At 46.2% G+C, this 15,276-nt stretch overlaps 1 protein-coding gene across 1 annotated transcript in view; it reads left to right on the forward strand.

Annotated features, from left to right (window-relative positions):
- The window catches only part of LOC143997901 (NACHT, LRR and PYD domains-containing protein 6-like), a 207,014-nt gene that overhangs the window by 20,103 nt on the left and 171,635 nt on the right, over positions 1 to 15,276 (forward strand). Inside the window, exons 3-4 of the mRNA XM_077493723.1 lie at positions 3,862 to 4,164; positions 8,174 to 8,476. Coding sequence (XP_077349849.1) covers positions 3,862 to 4,164; positions 8,174 to 8,476 — 606 coding nt within the window. The remainder of the gene's footprint in view (positions 1 to 3,861; positions 4,165 to 8,173; positions 8,477 to 15,276) is intronic.

Consider the following 15,276-nt stretch of genomic DNA (forward strand, 5'->3'; position numbering starts at 1 on the left):
GCCATCGGCCGCCATGATTTCTAAATATCTGCATCGGCCAGAGAAAAACCCATATCGGTCAACCTCTACACAGGATCCCCGATCTCTCCTCTGTTATCTTAGCAGTACATGTACACAGGATGCCCAATATCATTTCAAACGTGTGCTGGCATTTAGCCGAGTTTAGTTACCCACTTAAGCCCCAAACCAATTTGCAACCAAAAGGACCAGGCCCCTTTTTTTGCGATTCGGCACTGCGTCAATTTAACTGACAATTGTGCGGTCGTGCAACGTGACTCCCAAACAAAATTGGCGTCCTTTTTTTTTTTCCCCACAAATAGAGATTTCTTTTGGTGGTATTTGATCACCTCTGCGGTTTTTATTTTTTGCGCTATAAATAAAAATAGAGCGACAATTTTGAAAAAAAAAATGCAATTTTTACTTTTTGCTATAATAAATATCCCTCAAAATATATATATATATATAAAAAAAAATTTTTTTCCTCAGTTTAGGCCAATACGTATTCTTCTACATATTTTTGGCAAAAAAAAATCGCAATTAGCGATTGATTGGTTTGCGCAAAAGTTATAGTGTTTACAAAATAGGGGATAGTTTTATATCATTTTTTTTTTTTTTTTACTAGTAATGGCAGCGATCAGCGATTTTTATTTTTTTGGGACTGCGACATTATGGCGGACACATCATTTTTGACACATATTTGGGACCAATGTCATTTATACAGCAATCAGTGCTATTTAAATGCACTGATTCCTGTGTAAATGACAGGCAGTGAAGGAGTTAACCACTAGGGACGGGGAGGGGTTAAGTGTGTGTGTGTGTGTGTGTTTATTTATTTTTTTACTGTAGGGGGCGTGGCTTGGCACATGACGTCACTGATCGGTTTTCCCTATAACTGGGAACAGACGATCGGTGACAGCCACAGTAGGAAGCACAGGGGGAGGTTTGTTTACACAGACCTCTCTTCGTTCTTCAGCTCTGTGACCCGATCGTGGGACACCAGTGGCGATCAGGTCCCGCGGGCACGGTCACGGAGCTCAGGAGCCGGGTCATGAGCGCGCCACCGGCGGCGCGCTCCCGACCCACGGCTGGGCACTTAAAGAGCAACGTATAGGTACGTGCTTGTGCCATTCCGCCAACATAAATGTGCAGGAGGCGGTCCTTAAGCAGTTACAGACGTTTTTCATTTTTGGCTATAGTGACTAAACGCGGCATTTAACCACTTCCCGACCAGCGCATGATGATGTACGCCGACAGAATGGCACGGGCAGGCATATTGGCGTACAGGTACGTCCAATATTCAATGCCGCCCTGCCATCGGGAGCTCCCGCGCTGGTCGGGACCCCCGTGAGTCCGGTCGCGGGACCCGCAGACTCGATCGCCGCGGGCATACCCGCGATCGTCTCACGGGACGGCTGAATGGAGGAAATGCCGTGTAAACAGCATTTCTCCATTCTGCCTAGCAACTAGCGACGCTGATCTCTGCTCCATGTGATTGGAGCAGAGATCAGTGTTCACTAAATGAAAGCCCAACCCCCCCACAGTTAGTAACACACCCCTAGGAACACTTAACCCCTACACTGCCACCCACTGGTTAACCCCTTCACTGCCAGTGTCATTTACACAGGAATCACTGCATTTAAATAGCACTGATTGCTGTATAAATGACAATGGTCCCAAAAATGTGTCAAAAATGTCCGATGTGTCCGCCATAATGTCGCAGTCACAATAAAAATTGCTGATCGCCGCCATTACTAGTGAAAAAAAAAATAATAAAAAATTATTAATAAAAATGCTATAAAACTATCCCTATTTTGTAAACGCTATAACTTTTGCGCAAACCAATCAATAATCGCTTATTGCGATTTTTTTTTTTACCAAAAATATGTAGAAGAATACGTATCGGCCTAAACTGAGGGAAAACATTTTTTTTTATATATATTTTTGGGGGATATTTATTATAACAAAAAGTAAAAAGTAATGCGTTTTTTTTTCAAAATTGTCGCTCCTATTTTTGTTTATAGCGCAAAAAATAAAAACCGCAGGGGTGATCAAATACCACCAAAAGAAAGCTCTATTTGTGGGGAAAAAAAAGGACGTCAATTTTGTTTGGGTGCCACGTCGCACGACCGCGCCAATTGTCAGTTAAAGCGACACAGTGCCGAATCGCAAAAAGTGGTCTGGTCTTTGACCAGCAAAATGGTCCGGTCTGTAAGTGGTTAAGTGGTTACAGACGTTTTTCATTTTTGGCTATAGTGACTAAACGCGGCATTTAAACGCGACTAAACGGATTTTTTTAGACGCCGGCTTCTAGCTGTCAAGTTAAATCGTTCAGGAGAGGTTGAACGCTGTCCCGTGTACATGAAGCCTAAATCCAAATAGTCTGTGCTCTTTGCAAGTGCAATTGCACTCCTTTTCCACAGGGCTTGTTTTAGTGTGGTGAAGCTTTGCTGACTTCCGTCGTTCAATCATGTGCAATCAAATATGCTGTTATGTGTTTGATTGTGGTGAGTTTTTTTTTTTTTTTTTTTATTATTTGTGAAAAAAATTTTTTTTTTTTTTTTTCCTTGCATCAGATTTGGTTTTCTGTACAAAGTGAATCTTCACCACATTCTAAGCTCTGGACACATTGAGTGCATGTGCACCTACAAAATGCATAATCTATTTGCCTTTAGTAAATCAGCCCCAGGGAGTAACCTTCCTTTCACAAATGTTACAAGAATTCATATAATCTTCACAAATTTCCCCCCATAGTTTCTCTAATATTAGGAGTTCATGTGATCATCAGCTCATTCTAATTGCCAAAATGCAGTTTTGTTTTCTGACAGAGTTATTTCTGAAATATTATTTAGCACATTTTGACCTACAGATGGAGCGAACGATCATAGGAAGTCATACCCTGTTTCCCCTAAAATAAGACCTAGTGTGATTGTCGGTGATGGCTGCAATAAAAGCCCTACCCCTCCAAATAAGCCCTAGTTAAAGTCCTTGTAGGTCTTCTTTTCAGGGCTTATTTTTGAGGAAACAGAGTAGGGCTTATTTGGGTGGTAGGGCTTATATTGCAGCCAACACCGACAATCACGCTAGGTCTTATTTTAGGGGAAACAGGGTAGTGCAGAAAATATGGGGATGGATTCATACAGCTTGGTAAATACTTGTGCCTTTCATTCAAATAATGTTTTATAAATAGACTTTCTAGGTGTTTTCACACAATACATCTGACAAGTCCTTCTAAGTCCTTGTACACACGGTCGGAGAATCCGTCGGAATGCGTCCTATCGGACCGCGTCGTCAGATAATCCGACTGTGTGTGGTATGCATCGGACTGATTCCGTCCGAATCTCCAACATGTTGGAAAGATTTCCCGACCAACTGGGCCGGACGGACCTAATCCGATCATGTGTAGAGTATTTTCATCGGACCAAGTGCCACGCATGCTCAGATCAAATTCCTACATCAAAGCCATTGGCTACTAGCATGAATGTAGTCCCGTCGTAACGACATGACGTCATCACGTTCTGCATGATCGGATTTTTCGCCATCTTGGCCCGACCGTGTGTATGCAACAGTTTCGGACAAGATCCGACGGACAAAATCCGACGGGCAAAATCTCCGACCGTGTGTACAGGGGCATAAGAAGATGGTTGTCAGGAAGACAGTCCTGTAGATTATCACAGGGAAGCCAATCTCTCCATAGGCCAATATAGGATAGTTCCTTTCCTTTATATATATATATATATATATATATATACAGTAGGCTCATTATAAGACCACCGGCTGCCAATACAGACTTGTCTGCTGTCACCTGTCACAATCTGTCCAATCAGGATTAATGTTTGTGGTTTCCTGTTGTACTCTTTGCAGGGTGGTCTCCTGATATTCCGGGAAAGGTTCCACAAACCCCCGGGGATCTTATCGTAGATTCTCTGGAGGATCTGAAAGGAAGTGACTTCAAGACATTTAGGAACAAATTGTCCGATTTCTCCTATGGAGATAAACGTCCCATCCCCCGAGGAAGACTGGAACATGCTGACTGGATCACCACCAAGGACTTCCTGATAGAAGCATATGGAGAAGAAGGGGCTCTGGATGTCACCATTCAGGTCTTTACACTGATCGATCTGATGGATCCCGCAAATGATCTCCGGGAGAGGAGAGCGAAGTATGGTGAGTTCTCATCTATAATGAGATTTCCTAACAATTCCTGATCAATATCTGTGAGGAAGATCCAGGAATGTGATGGAGGGAGAGCCAGTAATACACAAGCAGAGCTGCATTATCTACAAGGTAACCTAGAGCAGTGATGGAGAACCTCGACACCCCAGATGTTGTGGAACTACATTTCCCATGATGCTTCAGTACACTGCAGAGTGCATGAGCATCATGGGAAATGTAGTTCCAAAACATCTGGGGTGCCGAGGTTCGCCATCACTGACCTAGAGAGAAGCTTAGCGCCCAGTTAACCACTTCCGGACTGCCCGCCGCACATGCAGGGTGTCCTGCTGCACGAACCAACGTACCTGTACATTGGTCCGTGCATGAGATATAGTGGCCGCTCGATGTCTGCCAGCCACTGCAATCACAGTACTGAGAGGCAGAATGGGGATGTGCCTATGTAAACAAGGCGGATCCCCGTTCTGACAAGGGAAAAAACACGGAGATCTGCTGTTCCTAGTAATCGGGGACATCGATCTGTGTCCCAGTAAACCCACCCCCCCATACAGTTAGAACACACCCACAGAACACAGCTAACCCCTTGATCGCCCCCTAGCGTTAACCCCCTTCCTTGCCAGTGTCATTTTTATATTTATCAGTGAATTTTTATAGCACTGCTCACTGTATTGGTGTCACTGGTCCCCAAAAACTGTCACTTGGGGTCAGATTTGTCCGCCGCAATGTCACAGTCCCGCTAAAAATCGCAGATCGCCGCCATCATCAGTAAAAAACTATAAAATCCATAAATCTATCCCATAGTTTGTAGACGCTATAACTTTTGCGCAAACCAATCAATCAGGGGGGGGGGGGATTTGATTTAAATCATCATTTTTAAACAACAAGTGTCATTTCTGGCTCCGCCTCTGACCCGCTGGTGACTCACTAACAGTCCCATTCACTTTAATGGCGCGGCAGTGACACAAGGCGAGGGACGTGGCGGCAGCAGGTGAGTGGATGTCCGCTAACAGGTGCTGCCATGGTGGATCTGAAAGGACAGGTGCTCTTTAAATGTGAGGACTCATTCTTGCTGCTAGTTAAAATCTTTTATTTAACCACTTGCTTACTGGGCACTTAAACCCCCCTCCTGCCCAGACCAATTTTCAGCTTTCAGCGCTGATGCACTTTGAATGACAATTGCGCGGTCATACAACACTGTACCCAAATGACATTTTTATCATTTTTTTCCCACAAATAGAGATTTATTTTGGTGGTATTTAATTACAGCTCGGAGTTTTATTTTTTGCTAAAAAGATAAAAAAAAAGAAAATCATGTTTAATAGTTTGTTATAAAATTTTGCAAACAGGTCATTTTTCTCCTTCATTGAAATGCACTGATGAGGCGGCACTGGTGGGCACTGATAGGCTGCACTGATGGGCAAAGATAAGATGGCACGGATGGGTGGCACTAAGGGGCACTGATAGGTACCACTGATAGATGGGCACTGATAGGTGGCACTGATAGGTGGCTCTGATAGGTGGCACTGCTGGGCACTGGTAGATGACACTGATGGGCACGGATATGTGGCACTGGGGTGTAGCACCTTTGTTGAGGCAGACTGTGGGCACTGCTGGGTGGCACTGTGGGCACTGCTGGGTGGCACTGACGGGGGCACTTTTTTTTTAATGATGTTTAGTGATGAGGGGGCAGGTGGGCATTGGCAGGGGGCAGGTGGGCACTGGCAGGGCTGGCCGTGATCCAGACTGGTGTCCCGATCACGGCCGCCGGTGATCGGCTCTTTTTTTTTCTCCTTGCGCTGTCAGCGCGAGGAGGAATAATAGCCAATTACCGGCTCCGTTATATCACATGATCAGCTGTCATTGGCTGACAGCTGATCACGTGATAAGGGGTCGGGATCGAGCCCTTGCTCGGATCGGTGATCAGGCGAGTCTCATAGACTCGCCGATCACAGAGTGCGCCGCGTGCGCCCAGGCCGCTCGTGCACGGGATGACGTTAATAGACGTAGTCCCGGCAAAGGAGATCCGCGCTGTAGCCGTCATTCGGCTATAGCGCGGGTCTCAAGTGGTTAAAGAGGAAGTAAACCCTGATGGGTTTACTTCCTCTGTTTCCCTGCAAAGGCAAAGCATATGCATAGTAGCCCATTATGTGTCACTTACCTGACACAGGAGCCAGCGATGTCCCCGATTTCCTCGCAGGCTCGAAGTGTCCATCTTCCTTCTGGGGTCACGGACTTCGGCTCGGGACGGCACGCCGTGACCCTTCTAAAGTGCACATGTGCCGAATACATCGGTGCTTGCGCAGAAGGAATCCTTGTACGGGGAATTGTAAATATCTCCTAAACCATGTAGGTTTATGAGATATTTGCAGCACCTACAGGTAAGCCTTAGTCTAGGCTTACCTTTAGGTTAAAGTATTCTAAGGGTTTACAACCACTTTAATTCACTAAAATTGCCAGTGCATGTTATCTTAGTTTGCAGAGCTTGGATTCATTGAATGAGTTCACCAACAATGTAAATTTTGCAGAATATACAGCCTCATACTACATAACTAAGCTCCATTTCATGCTGAATAAACTAAATTATTAATGCATCTTAAATAGAAAACCATCTTTAGATAGATTTTTGCTCAAAGCATTTTTTAAAAATAAATTTGATTAAAAATAAAAAGAATCTGATTTAAATAAAAAAAATCAAAGCCTGCTTTTTTTTTTTTTTTTTTTTTTTTTTCCTTGCATCGGATTGGGTTTTCTGTACAAAGTGAATCTTCACCACATTCTAAGCTCTGGACACAATCTATTAGCCTTTAGTAAATTAGCCCCAAGGAGTAACCTTCCTTTCACAAATGTTACAAGAATTCATATAATCTTCACAAATTTCCCCCCATAGTTTCTCTAATATTAGGAGTTCATGTGATCATCAGCTCAATCGAATTGCCAAAATGCAGTTTTGTTTTCTGACAGAGTTATTTCTGAAATATTATTTAGCACATTTTGACCTACAGATGGAGCGAACGATCATAGGAAGTCGTACTCTGTTTCCCCTAAAATAAGACCTAGTGTGATTGTCGGTGATAGCTGCAATAAAAGCCCTACCCCCCAAATAAGCCCTAGTTAAAGTCCTTGTAGGTCTTCTTTTCAGGGCTTATTTTTCAGGAAACAGAGTAGGGCTTATTTGGGGGTAGGGCTTATATTGCAGCCAACACCGACAATCACGCTAGGTCTTATTTTAGGGGAAACAGGGTAGTGCAGAAAATATGGGGATGGATTCATACAGCTTGGTAAATACTTGTGCCTTTCATTCAAATAATGTTTTATAAATGGACCTCCTAGGTGTTTTCACACAATACATCTGACAAGTCCTTCTAAGCCCTTGTACACACGGTCGGAGAATCCGTCGGAATGTGTCTTATCGGACCGTGTCGTCAGATAATCCGACTGTGTGTGGTCTGCATCGGACTGATTCCGTCTGAATCTCCGTCCGACCCAATTTTCCAACATGTTGGAAAGATTTCCCGACCAACTAGGCCGGACGGACATACTCCGATCATGTGTAGAGGATTTTCATCGGACCAAGTGCCACGCATGCTCAGATCAAATTCCTACATCAAAGCCATTGGCTACTAGCCTGAACGTAGTCCCATCGTAACGAAATTACGTCATCACGTTCTGAAAGATCGGATTTTTCGCCAACTTGGCCCGACCGTGTGTATGCAACAGTTTCGGACACAATCCGTCGGACTAAATCCGACGGATTTGGTTGGCAAAATCTCTGACCGTGTGTACAAGGGGCTTAGAAGATGGTTGTCAGGAAGACAGTCCTGTAGATTATCACAGGGAAGCCAATCTCTCCATAGGCCAATATAGGATAGTTCCTTTCCTTTATATATATACAGTAGGCTCATTATAAGACCACCGGCTGCCAATACAGACTTGTCTGCTGTCACCTGTCACAATCTGTCCAATCAGGATTAATGTTTGTGGTTTCCTGTTGTACTCTTTGCAGGGTCGGCTCCTGATATTCCGGGAAAGGTTCCACAAACCTCCGGGGATCTTATCATATATTCTCTGGAGGATCTGAAAGGAAGTGACTTCAAGAAATTTAGGAACAAATTGTCCGATTTCTCCTATGGAGATAAACGTCCCATCCCCCGAGGAAGACTGGAAAATGCGGACTGGATCACCACCAAGGACTTCCTGATAGAAGCATATGGAGAAGAAGGGGCTCTGGATGTCACCATTCAGGTCTTTACACTGATCGATCTGATGGATCCCGCAAATGATCTCCGGGAGAGGAGAGCGAAGTATGGTGAGTTCTCATCTATAATGACATTTCCTATCAATTCCTGATAAATATCTGTGAGGAAGATCCAGGAATGTGATGGAGGGAGAGCCAGTAATACACAAGCAGAGCTGCATTATCTACAAGGTAACCTAGAGCAGTGATGGAGAACCTCGGCACCCCAGATGTTTTGGAACTACATTTCCCATGATGCTTCAGTACACTGCAGAGTGCATGAGCATCATGGGAAATGTAGTTCCAAAACATCTGGGGTGCCAAGGTTCGCCATCACTGACCTAGAGAGAAGCTTAGTGCCCAGTTAACCACTTCCGGACTGCCCGCCGCACATGCAGGGTGTCCTGCTGCACGATCCAACGTACCTGTACATTGGTCCGTGCATGAGATATAGTGGCCGCTCGATGTCTGCCAGCCACTGCAATCACAGTACTGAGAGGCAGAATGGGGATGTGCCTATGTAAACAAGGCAGCTCCCCGTTCTGACGGGACAACACGGAGATCTGCTGTTCCTAGTAATCGGGGACATCGATCTGTGTCCCAGTAAACCCACCCCCCCATACAGTTAGAACACACCCACAGAACACAGCTAACCCCTTGATCGCCCCCTAGCGTTAACCCCCTTCCTTGCCAGTGTCATTTTTATATTGATCAGTGAATTTTTATAGCACTGCTCACTGTATTGGTGTCACTGGTCCCCAAAAACTGTCACTTGGGGTCAGATTTGTCCGCCGCAATGTCACAGTCCCGCTAAAAATCGCAGATCGCCGCCATCACCAGTAAAAACTATAAAATCCATAAATCTATCCCATAGTTTGTAGACGCTATAACTTTTGCGCAAACCAATCAATCAGGGGGGGGGGGGGATTTGATTTAAATTACTATTAAAATGCTTGATTTAAATCATAATTTTTAAACAACAAGTGTCATTTCTGGCTCCGCCTCTGACCCGCTGGTGACTCACTAACAGTCCCATTCACTTTAATGGCGCGGCAGTGACACAAGGCGAGGGACGTGGCGGCAGCAGGTGAGTGGATGTCCGCTAACAGGTGCTGCCATGGTGGATCTGAAAGGACAGGTGCTCTTTAAATGTGAGGACTCATTCTTGCTGCTAGTTAAAATCTTTTATGTAAAGAGGAAGTAAACCCTGATGGGTTTACTTCCTCTTTGTTTCCCTGCAAAGGCAAAGCATAATGGACTACTATGCATCGCATCGCATCGCATCGCATAGTAGCCCATTATTTGTCACTTACCTGACACAGGAGCCAGCGATGTCCCCTATTTCCTCGCAGGCTCGAAATGTCCATCTTCCTTCCGGGGTCACGGACTTCGGCTCGGGACGGCACGCCGTGTCCCTTCTAAAGTGCACATGTGCCGAATACATCGGCACATGCGCAGAAGGAATCCTTGTACGTGGAATTGTAAATATCTCCTAAACCATGTAGGTTTATGAGATATTTGCAGCACCTACAGGTAAGCCTTAGTCTAGGCTTACCTTTTAGGTTAAAGCGTTCTAAGGGTTTACAACCACTTTAATTCAATAAAATTGTCAGTGCATGTTCTCTTAAGCCCTTGTACACACGGTCGGAGAATCCGTCGGAATGAGTCTTATCGGACCGTGTCATCGGATAATCCGACTGTGTGTGGTCTGCATCGGACTGATTCCGTCCGAATCTCCGTCCGACCCAATTTTCCAACATGTTGGAAATATTTCCTGACCAACTGGGCCGGACGGACCTAATCCGATCATGTGTAGAGCATTTTCATCGGACCAAGTGCCACGCATGCTCAGATCAAATTCCTACATCAAAGCTATTGGCTACTAGCCTGAATGTAGTCCCATCGTAACGAAATTATGTCATCACGTTCTGAAAGATCGGATTTTTTCGCCAACTTGGCCCAACCGTGTGTATGCAACAGTTTCGGACACAATCTGTCGGACTAAATCTGACGGACAAAATCCAATGGATTTGGTTGGCAGAATCTCCGACCGTGTGTACAGGGGCTTAGTTTGCAGAGCTTGGATTCATTGAATGAGTTCACCAACAATGTAAATTTTGCAGAATATACAGCCTCATACTACATAACTAAGCTCCATTTCATGCTGAACAAACTAAATTATTAATGCATCTTAAATAGAAAACCATCTTTAGATAGATTTTTGCTCAAAGCATTTTTTAAAAATAAATTTGATTAAAAATAATCTGATTTAAATAAAAAAAAAATCAAAGCCTGCTTTTTTTTTTTTTTCCTTGCATCGGATTGGGTTTTCTGTACAAAGTGAATCTTCACCACATTCTAAGCTCTGGACACAATCTATTTGCCTTTAGTAAATCAGCCCCAAGGAGTAACCTTCCTTTCACAAATGTTATAAGAATTCATATAATCTTCACAAATTTCCCCCCATAGTTTCTCTAATATTAGGAGTTCATGTGATCATCAGCTCAATCGAATTGCCAAAATGCAGTTTTGTTTTCTGACAGAGTTATTTCTGAAATATTATTTCTTGATCATACATCACGGGACACAGGAGCTTCATTACATAGTGGGTTATATAGGCACCTCTGGTGATTGGACACTGGTTGACCCCAATTAAAGAGAATTCCTCCCCTATATAACCCCTCCCATTTGGGAGGCACCTCAGTTTTTTCGCCAGTGTCTGGTCGATGGTCACGTAAAACTTAGCTCTATGCGGGTCCCAGCGAGGGCCGAAGGGCTACAACAAACCGGATCCATACCTCGGGCCGATATTTGACTCCCAAGATGGTATGGTACCCGGGCCTCGTCTGCCGAAGAAACGAGGTTCTGCCTGTAAGTCCTCTCCATTGGAAGACTGGGCTCTGGGACAACCAGACTTGGGGTACTGTTTACTCAGGGCGCCCCTTAAGTAAGTTTCTGGCAGAGCTTTTTACAAGGCCCAGGTAGGAGGATCTTTTCGTAAGAACCCCAGATACGCCTGAAGGTTGGCTAACAATACCCGCCGTGATGGGTGAAGGCTGGAATTGGTCTGAGATCAGCAATTCCTGCAGCGGGGAACAGGTAAGGGAAGTCATCCTATATATTTTAAATATATGAATGGATTTCTTCATTGTGAGTAGTTGTATGTCTTACCTGGTTTCCACCACTAGAGGGAGTAAGAGCAGCCTGATGCATACTTACATGCCTTTCAATACAAACACGCTCAGTGAATGCCTGGTTCTTCCAGCTACTCACGTCTCCTTACAGTTCCTGCCACAGTTAAAGTAAAAAAGGGGTCCCACGCAGGTCAGGGGTCCCACGTTGCTCCCTTTGGGTTCTCCTTCCCCCCCCCGGATCCCGCGGTCCTCGTGCACGCGCGCGGGCGCGCTCCCGGCCTAATGGAGGAGGGGGGGGGGTGTGGTTGCCAGCTGTGCACGATTAGTGTGTTCAATGCTGTAGTGCAGGCGCCAAACGGCCGTTTTAAAAAGCCCAGAGCGTCAGGGGACTGTAAGGTGAGACACAGGAGCTGTGGGCTGTAAGCATCCGTGGGATTGGATCCAGGCGAACCTTAAGACACCTACTCGGCATCAGGTTGTGCAGTTAAGCATATATTGATTTATTGTGAGACTTTAAGCACAACAAGTGATTGCATTTGTACTAGTACCTCTGCTTTGTAGCTCAGTACTATGTCTCCTCGTAAGAGGGTTTCAGGGGCAGGTAATAAAAGCACTGGCAAATCACCGCCTAGGTCCAGGGGTTCCAAAAGTGCATGCAAATTACCATCCCCCTCTGCAAGACTGGAGCCTGCATCTCAAGACGAGTCAGTGCCCCTTTCAGGCTTTGCAGCCTCTCCTAATGTCGCAGCCCCGGTCTATGTCACTGAGGACTCCCTTAGGGCTACATTGGAGAGTTTTGAAGGGAGGATAATGAATTTTATTTCTGCTTCCCTAAAAGATAGCAGAAAAAGGGGTAGATCCCCTCCCTCTGCTGAAATCCCTCTCTCAGACAGTTGCTCTGAAAATGAGGAGAGATCCCTATCTTTGGATAGGGATCATGAGCAGTCGGATGAGTCAGAGGAAGAGGAGATAGTCCCCTCCTCCCAGGCACTCAGAAAGCAGGTGCAGTATTACACTGAATTGGTGCGTACCACGTTCAGAATGCCGGCTGCTGAAGTCGCTACATCCTCTGTCTCTTCCCTGGGAGTCAGGAAAGCCCCACAGACTGCTTGTTCCTTCCCAATTCATCCTTTAATGGGTGACTTGATGTATGAGGACTGGGGACATCCCGATAAACTGTTTACTCCTCCCAAGAGGTTTTCCATGTATTATCCCATGGAGGAAAGTTTCACCAAGAAATGGGGGGCCCCATCTGTCGATGCGGCTATCTCTTGTGTGAATAAAAACCTAACTTGTCCTTTGGATAACGCGCAGGTATTTAAGGATCCAGCTGACAAAAGGCTGGAAACCTTGTTAAAAGCCTCCTTTTCCATGGCCGGCGCTGTGGTGCAACCTACAGTCGCAGCCGTGGGGTTGTGTCAGTTCCTTAAGGAACAGGTTAAACAAATGTTTGAACTCCTTCCCAATGAGGAAGTAGAGAAATATGCAGAGATGCCTCACATCTTATGTTTCATAATTGATGCGATTTTTGGATTCTGTCCAACAAGCATCACGTTTGTCCCTCATGTTGGTACACATGCGTAGGGCTCTATGGCTAAAGAATTGGGCTGCTGAAATGTCATGCAAGAAGCATTTGGCTGGGTTCCCATTTAAAGGGGAGCGTTTGTTTGGAGAAGAATTAGATAAATTCGTCCAAAATATTTCGGGAGGTAAATCTACACTCCTTCCAGTCAAAAGGAGTAAACGTCCTTCATTCAGGCGTACTCTTTCTCCCGAAGCATCAAGCTCTAAACAGTGGCGACGGCCTTCCCAGCCCTCCGCTGCTAGAAAGCCTCAGGGCCGAGCCCAGGGACAGAAAAAGACTTGGGGGCGGAAGCCTGCCAAGCAGACCTCCAAGACCTCCTTGTGAAGGGGCGCCCCCTCTCGGCCGAGTGGGGGGAAGGCTCCTGCGGTTTGCAGGCGCCTGGCGGGAGGAGATTCAGGACAAATGGGTGATCTCTTCAGTATCTCTGGGCTACAGGCTAGAGTTTCAGAAGATTCCACCTTCTCGTTTTCTAAGGTCAAGGATCCGATAAAGCGGAAACCGCTATTCCTGGCCTTAGATCAGTTACTATCCCAAGGTGTGATAGTAGAAGTGAGCCCGAAAGATCAGGGTTCAGGTTTTTATTCGAATCTCTTCACCGTTCCAAAACCAAACGGAAGTGTCAGACCTATCTTGGATCTGAGAGACTTAAACCGGTTTCTACACATCCAGACCTTCCGGATGCAGTCAATACGCACTGTGGTCTCCTCCCTGCAGGGAAGAGAATTCATGGCATCAATAGATATCAAAGATGCATATCTCCATGTGCCAATATTTCCCGCACACCAGAAGTTTCTAAGGTTCGCGGTAGAGCAGCGCCATTTTCAGTTTGTGGCCCTGCCGTTCGGCCTAGCTACGGCCCCCCGAGTCTTCACGAAGATTCTAGACCCTCTCTTAGCAATCTTAAGAGTTCAGGGCATAGCCGTCATGGCTTACCTAGACGACTTGCTTCTCGTAGAGAGAACTACAACGGGCCTAAGTCGCAGCGTCACCAGAACGCTAGAACATCTGGGCCGCCTAGGTTGGATTATAAACCTAGAAAAGTCGTCTTTGCAACCGACCACCAGGTTGGATTACCTGGGTCTCATTATCGACACCGCTCAGGGCAGGGTGTTCCTTCCAGGGTCAAAGGCCTTGGCCATTGGAGATCTGGTGCGCCTGATTCTGGGCAGAAGATCTTCCTCTATTCGCCTATGTATGAGACTGTTGGGAAAGATGGTCGCCTCATTCGAGGCCGTCCCATTCGCCCAGTTCCACTCAAGGCCCCTGCAAAGATGCATCCTTGCAATTTGGAACAGGAAGCCCCAATCCCTGGATCTTCCTATGCGTTTATCCCCCCGGGCACGCAAAAGTCTTGTCTGGTGGTTACAAACCAGAAATTTGCTGAAAGGCAAAACTTTTCTTCCCCTCTCATGGAAGATTGTCACAACGGATGCCAGCCTGACAGGCTGGGGAGCCGTATTAGAGGGAACATGCTCGCAGGGAAAATGGTCTGCGACCGAAAGTCTGCTGTCCATAAATATCCTGGAGATTCGGGCAGTTTACATGGCACTCATAGAGTGGTCTCACAGACTGCGAGGCTTCCCAGTTCGGATTCAGTCCGACAATGCCACCGCAGTGGCTTATATCAATCACCAGGGCGGTACCAGAAGTCTGGTGGTCCAAAAGGAGGTGAATCGCATACTTGTCTGGGCAGAGGAGCATGTTCCGTGCCTCTCTGCAGTCTTCATCCCAGGAGTGGAGAATTGGCAGGCGGATTATCTCAGCCTCCAGCAGTTGTGCCCAGGAGAATGGGCTCTGCACCCCGATGTGTTTCGAGACATATGTTACAAGTGGGGAACTCCAGACGTGGATCTGTTTGCGTCCAGATTCAACAGGAAACTGGACAACTTTGTGTCAAGGACAAGAGATGCACTTGCTCAGGGGTCAGATGCTCTGACGGTTCCCTGGGATCAGTACAATCTGATCTATGCCTTCCCCCCGAGCCCGCTACTGTCACGGTTCCTGGGAAGGGTCAAGAGGGAGGCGAAGTCGGTCCTTCTAGTGGCCTCGGCTTGGCCCAGGCGACCATGGTTCGCAGAAATCATGAAGTTGGCAGTGGGCAGGCCATGGACCCTCCCTCTCCGGCCAGATCTGCTCTCACAGGGTCCAATTTG

Source organism: Lithobates pipiens, unplaced genomic scaffold, assembly GCF_037356315.1.
Source record: "Lithobates pipiens isolate NorthernLeopardFrog02 unplaced genomic scaffold, aLitPip1_a1.2 Scaffold_19, whole genome shotgun sequence".
NCBI lineage: Eukaryota > Metazoa > Chordata > Amphibia > Anura > Ranidae > Lithobates > Lithobates pipiens.